Source organism: Dipodomys ordii, unplaced genomic scaffold, assembly GCF_000151885.1.
Source record: "Dipodomys ordii isolate 6190 unplaced genomic scaffold, Dord_2.0 Scaffold135, whole genome shotgun sequence".
Classification (NCBI taxonomy): Eukaryota; Metazoa; Chordata; class Mammalia; order Rodentia; family Heteromyidae; genus Dipodomys; species Dipodomys ordii.
The window spans coordinates 282,539-288,826 of record NW_012267351.1 but is presented as its reverse complement, the minus strand read 5'-3'; the positions used below and the strand labels follow the sequence as shown (position 1 = coordinate 288,826).

Here is a 6,288-nt window from a genome sequence, read left to right as displayed (position 1 = left end):
ACCGGACCCAAAAAAAAAAGAACAAGATCTCTGCCCTCCAGAGCCATAGGCGAAGGCTAGCTTTCCCTCCTGCCCGGCTGCACCCCCCCCCCGACTTTCCACCTCTGGGAATATCTTCTTGTGAATTGTTACCATCTGCAGAAGCATGTTGTTTCTTTTCTGTCATTCTGTCCTCTACCCCCTTCTTTTTTTTTAAGTTAGGGACTTTTCTTCAGGTGGAAACATGACACATATTTTTTTTATTACCATCACTGATATCGAGGTAGACTTAATGGGTCTTGTTATTACAGAAACAACAAAGTGCAGGTGTAGAGAATCGGCAGAAACTGACTAATCCTGGTCCTGAGGGATAACTTCGATTAAGTTTGTTTTGCATCCTGTTGGATTTTCTAAGCCTCTGTTTTCTGGGAACACATGCACAGAGGATTGGGTTTTGCTCTACACAGATGAGGTCCAGGTGGGTGGGTGTGGTCTCAGCAACAAGAGTACAAGCCGCAGTTCCATCCCAAGCGCAATTTACTTACTAAATTTTTTTTGTTCTTGGCCAGTCCTGGGGCACTGTCCCTAAGCTTCTTTTTGCTCAAGTCCAATGCTTTACCACTTGAGCCACAGCACCACTTCCAGCTTTTTCTGTGTATGTGGTACGGAGGATTCGAACTCAAGGCTTCATGCCTGCTAGGCAAGCACTCTACCACTGAGCCACCTTCCCAGCCCTGTTCTATGACTTTTCAATTTTTTTTTTTTGCCCATTAGTTGATGGCTGGATGGCTGCCATCTTTTCATGGCAATTCACAAAGATCGGTCTCGTTCTGTGGGATCACGTGATTGTCGGTGGCATCATCCAGCGATAGATACTTAGCACTTGCAGCCATTTGGAGAATTTCTAAACTACCATCAAGATTAGTCCTGGAGCATATGTCTGTAATCCCAGCACTCAAGAATTGAGGCACAAGCATCTAGGACATCCTGGGATGCACAGAGAGACTCTTTCTCAGGGAGAGAGAGGAAGAAGGGAGAGAGAGAGGGAGGAGGAAAAGAGAGAAAGGTAAGAGGGAGGGAGAGAAGGAAAAAGAAGGAAGGAAGGAAGGACAGAAGGACGGACGGACGGACGGATAGATAGTTGGTCTGCAGTCAGCACCCAGAGAGAGGTACCCATGAAAAAGCACCCAGGTTCAGGTGTGAGCCAGGGCTCTTAGGGAGCCAGGCTCACGCGTGCCCCCTGCCGGCCCTCAGGTGAAATGCAATGAGCAGCCCAACCGCGTGGAGATCTACGAGAAGACGGTGGAGGTGCTGGAGCCGGAGGTCACGAAGCTCATGAAGTTCATGTACTTTCAGGTACGCGGGCCGAGCGCGCGTGGCCACCCTGGGGCCGGACCTGGGTGCAGCCAGCCATTTGGGGGAGGCCTGTGTCCCCCGCGCAGGCCTGGCCCTTGGGGGCCGGGAGCGCATGCCTTCCTGCCTTCTCTCATCGGAGCGCACGTTCCGAAGGCCAGGTGGTGGGTTCTGTGCTCCAGTCCAGTGTCAAGGGGAACCCCTCTTCCTCTCTGTCCCCAGCCCAGCCCGGTCCCCGGTGCTGGAGAGAGGACCGAGGACACGCACAGGGCCTCTTAGCCAGTGTGTGATGAGCGGTGCATGGATGAACTGCCGGGGGTTACCCTGCAGGCGCCCCCCAGCCCCCCCATGCTCCGCCCAGCAGCTCTGCCCCCCAGATCCCTCCCTGCCTCACGCACCGCCCTCCCCCCCGCAGCGCAAGGCCATCGAGCGGTTCTGCAGCGAGGTGAAGCGGCTGTGCCACGCCGAGCGCAGGAAGGACTTCGTGTCCGAGGCCTACCTCCTGACCCTGGGCAAGTTCATCAACATGTTCGCCGTCCTGGACGAGCTCAAGAACATGAAGTGCAGCGTCAAGAACGACCACTCGGCCTACAAGAGGTCAGCCCCTCTCCACCTCCCCCTGCCAGAGATCAGCCCCTTCCCACCTCCCCCTGCCAGAGGTCAGCCCTTCCCCCTACAAGAAGTGAGCCCCTCCCCACCTCCACCTGCCAGAGGTCAGCCCCTCCCCACCACCCCCTGCCAGAGGTCAGCCCCTCCCCACCTCCCCCTGCCAGAGGTCGGGTACCTCCTTCCCTACAAGAGCATCTGTGGGTCCTGCTAGGACATTCTGAGCTTCCAGAACTTTCCTCGCATTGCTGACTGTGTTTCAGGCGCCTGTCCCGAGGGGGTGAACAACCCCGGGAACAGCCCCCAGAGCATCAGGGCGTGCCCCTTGCACTGAGGGAGCCTGCTGGCCCTCACGCACAGCCTCGGGAAGGGTCACCCAGGCCGGGTTCGGACCAAAGCCCAGCATGGCTCAGTCTGATGGAGCCTTGGTGCTGGCCTCTGAGTCCCCCCCAACCCGCCCCGTGTGCATTTCAGGGCAGCCCAGTTCCTCAGGAAGATGGCCGACCCCCAGTCCATCCAGGAATCACAGAACCTCTCCATGTTCCTGGCCAACCACAACCGGATCACACAGGTGAGGGAGCCGGCCGGGCCTGAGCCCCTGCCACACACCGCAGCGCGAGCCGACCGGCTCCATCATCTCCTCTGCCCATCAGAGAGACAGGAGAGCTGCAGCCTCCGTCCCTCCCTCCCTCCCTCCCTCCCTCCCTCTCTCCCTCCCTCTTGGCCTAGGTCCCCTAGAAGAGACCTCTTGCACCCTGCTCAGACCCTGTAGAGTTTGAGTGCAGGACACCTCAGGCAAAGTCTGGGCCTCAGTTTCCCCCATCTCTGTTGGCTTGAGAATCTCCCTTATATGTGACAGGCTGGGCCACATGGCCTTAGCATTTGAGCCCTACATGTTTAGGAAACTGGGGTGTGATCCGTCACCCCTTTTCCAGGCCACACCCGCACGGCCGGCCCTGTCCCGTTTCCCCCAGCCAGGCTAGGTCCACCTTCAACTAGAGCAGGCACCATCAAGTCTACCTGCAAGTCCCCCCAGCCCAACAGGGGGTAGCGTCCTGCCAATTCTGGGGCTCTTTGTGTCCAGATCCCTGCCCCACAGGAGCCTGAGGGTGCCTTAGTCCTACGGGGTATGTGTGGCAGGAACGGGGACCCTGGGCTGCCTCTCCTCCCTGCAGTGGGCCTCCCTCGGCCTGGTCCTAGGAGACATACAGGAGATAAAGAGAATGTCTGCATTCTCCAAGCAGACCGAGTGCTGTAGCACTTGGCTGCCTCCTACGCCCTCTGTTGCAACCAGGGATGAGTGTGCAGCGGCTCCGTGCGGGGGGAGGGGGCAGGTGGTACAGGCTGGCTTGCAGGCTCCCCTTCCCTGGGGACACAGCTGTGTGTGTATGTGTGTGTGTGTGTGTATGTATGTGTGTTGGACACACATGGACACAGCCACGGACTTGGGCGGCTGCTGGAGGATGCAGGCTCAGTCTAACCGGAAGGTGGCGCTGTTGTTCAGTGTCTCCACCAGCAACTGGAGGTGATCCCAGGGTACGAGGAGCTGCTGGCCGACATCGTGAACATCTGCGTGGATTACTACGAGAACAAGATGTACCTGACGCCCAGCGAGAAGCACATGCTGCTTAAGGTGGGAGGTCCCTGCCACACACCCCCGCCTGTGTGCGCCCTACCCCCTCCCCTCCTCCTCCTCCTCCTCCTCCATCACCATCACCCTCTTCCTTCTGCCCTCTAACCCTTCCCAAGCTTCATTCCTTCACCTCTACAGCTCGTGGTAGTTGAGTTCCAATGCCACCAGGGGGCGCCAACGCTAAACAAAAGGACCCAGTGCTGGTCCTGTAAGGATGCTCCCAGGCCAAACAGGAAGTGATCTTTACAGTCTTCCTGTCCGCCCCCCCTTAGGTGTCCCCTGATACGGAGGCACGTGGAGACTTGACATTCCCACAGCGAGCCACACCCTCCACACTTGAGCTCTCCATTTAAGAGAACAAAGCGGGCTAGCTTTCAGTGGATAATTATAGGGGCTGAAATATTAAGAATCTCCCCCCCCCACACACACACACTTTTCAGACATCTTTGGGCCTACGTCTCAAGGACCTAGATGGGCACCGTTAGCACACAGATCCTGGGTTAGGTCTGTTTGGCGAGCGACCGTCTATCTCTGGGACTCAGCTGTGTGACTGGGCCAAGCTGTGTAACTCCTCTGTGTCTAGGCTTTCTCATCTGTAGAATGAGACTCTTGCCTTGAATCTGACTCACAAGAGTATGGTGCTGAGAATAGACACTGAAGCGGCGGACAGCGATACTTGTTTTAAAGTCGCTGGCCCATTTGGGGCTCAGGAAGTAGCCACGACAGCCACCACAGTCATCTGCTAAACTTGCGGTTCAGATGAGCTTGGTATTTCCTGTCCTTACTCGAGGAGGCACAGAATGTGTGGTCTCGGGGGTCAGATGCCCACACATCATGGGGCTGCTGTCCAGAGCCGTTCCCCTGGCCATGATGGCGTCTGCTCTCCGCCCTCCTCGCCCTAGGTGATGGGCTTCGGCCTGTATCTGATGGATGGGAACGTCAGCAACATTTACAAGCTGGATGCCAAGAAGAGAATCAACCTTAGCAAAATCGACAAGTTCTTCAAGGTCAGCCGCTAGCTGGGGCTGTGGACACACCCAGGACCCCTTTGGGGAATGGGAAATTGTGGGCTTTGTTAGGTGGACAGGAACTCTAAAGATGCGGGGGGGGGGAGGGAAGAGAGGAAGGGAAGAGGGAAGAGGAGAGGGAAGGGAAGGGGAAGTAAAAGGAGAGGGGAGGGCTGGGGAGGTGGCTCAGTGGCAGAGCGCTTGCCTAGCATGCATGAAGCCTGGGTTCCATTCCTCAGCACCACATGAACAGAAATGGTGCTGTGGCTCTAGTGGTAGAGGTCTAGCCTTGAGCACAGAGAGGCCCAGGGACAGTGCCCAGACCCTGAGTTCAAGCCCCAGGACAAGGAAGGAAGGAAGAAAGGAAGGGAGGGAGAGAGGGAAGGAGGGAGGGAGGGAAGGAAGGAAGACAGGGAAGGAGGGAAAAAAAGCTGGGCGCTGGTGGCTTACACTTGGAATCCTAGCTACTCAGGAGGCTGAGATCTGAAGATCACTGTTCAGAGCCAGCCTGGGCAGAAAAGCCCGTGAAACTCTTATCTCCAATAAACCACTAGAAACCCAGAAGTGACGCTGAGGCTCAGGTGGTAGAGTGCTCGCCTTGATCTGAAGAGCTGAGGGACAGCGCCCAGGCCTAGAGTTCAAGCCCCACAACTGACAAGAAGAAAGGAAGAAGAAAGAGAGGGAGGGAAGGAGGGAGGGAAAAGAAAAGGAAAGGGAAGGGGAGAGTAAAGGGGGGAGAAGAGGGGGGAAGGGGGAGGGGAAGAGAGGAAAAGAGTGGAGGACAGGGGAAGAGAGAAGGGGAGAGGGGTGAAAAGAAGGAAAGGGAGAGGAGGGGAAGGAAGGGGAGGGGGGCTAGGGGAGGAGGGTTAGGGGAGGGGGGGTTGTACAGGAGTAGAGGAGGCCCATGAAAGTGTTGGGGCTCAGCTGGATGCCCCCAGGGTCTAACCATCCCCCTTGTGTGTCCCCTTTTTCCTGGCCTGAGCCCCTTGTCGTCGTCCCCCCCCCCCAGCTCAGTGCTGGGTTTAAACAAGCGTGCTCCACAGGAGGGCTAAAGACTGGATTGAAAATCAAATCCCAGACGCCAAATCCCAGCTTGACTGGCCCTCCACAGCCCCCCACCCCCGTCCCCGTGCGCCCCACGCCCTGGGGGAGCCCCACCCCTCACGCGCCCATCCTATACCATCCGCTCCAGAGCCCCAGATCTGGTCTTCTCACCCCAGATGGTTAAAAAAAAAGACGACCGTGGCGAAAGTACACCTTGGAGGGTTCGGCACGGAGGCCCGGGGCTCAGACACCTGGCTGCAAAGCGGCGGGCTGGAGGCCAGGAGGCCAGGAGGCCGAGCCTCGCCGCGTGTCTGAGTGGAGGGGAGCAAAGTCACTCAGCGAGGAGCCACACGGACAGGGCTAGACTTCCGGTGGCCCGGTGGCTTTAGAGCTCAGTTTCCCTAGTACTGGGGGGGGGGAGGATCCTGCATGCTGAGGGTCCCCTCCCCCCCATATCGCTGGATTGAACAGGGTTCCGTGGTATGAGCCCAGGGTTCTAATCCTGGTTCTGGCCAGAATGTGTGTCAAAGTAGCAGTGTCTGATCTGCGACGTGAAAGGGTTAACAGTCGGGCTGGGAAGGTGGCTCAGTGGTAGAGTGCTTGCTTTGCATGCATGAGGCCCTGGGTTCGATTCCTCAGCACCACATAAGCAAAAAGAAAAAAGCC

General features: G+C 57.3%; 1 protein-coding gene across 1 annotated transcript in view; it reads left to right on the top strand.

The window, feature by feature from the left end:
• Cyfip2 (cytoplasmic FMR1 interacting protein 2) overlaps positions 1–6,288 on the top strand; it is a 103,821-nt gene that overhangs the window by 25,654 nt on the left and 71,879 nt on the right. Inside the window, exons 2-6 of the mRNA XM_013030874.1 lie at positions 1,197–1,335; positions 1,748–1,929; positions 2,413–2,509; positions 3,443–3,571; positions 4,474–4,578. Coding sequence (XP_012886328.1) covers positions 1,197–1,335; positions 1,748–1,929; positions 2,413–2,509; positions 3,443–3,571; positions 4,474–4,578 — 652 coding nt within the window. The remainder of the gene's footprint in view (positions 1–1,196; positions 1,336–1,747; positions 1,930–2,412; positions 2,510–3,442; positions 3,572–4,473; positions 4,579–6,288) is intronic.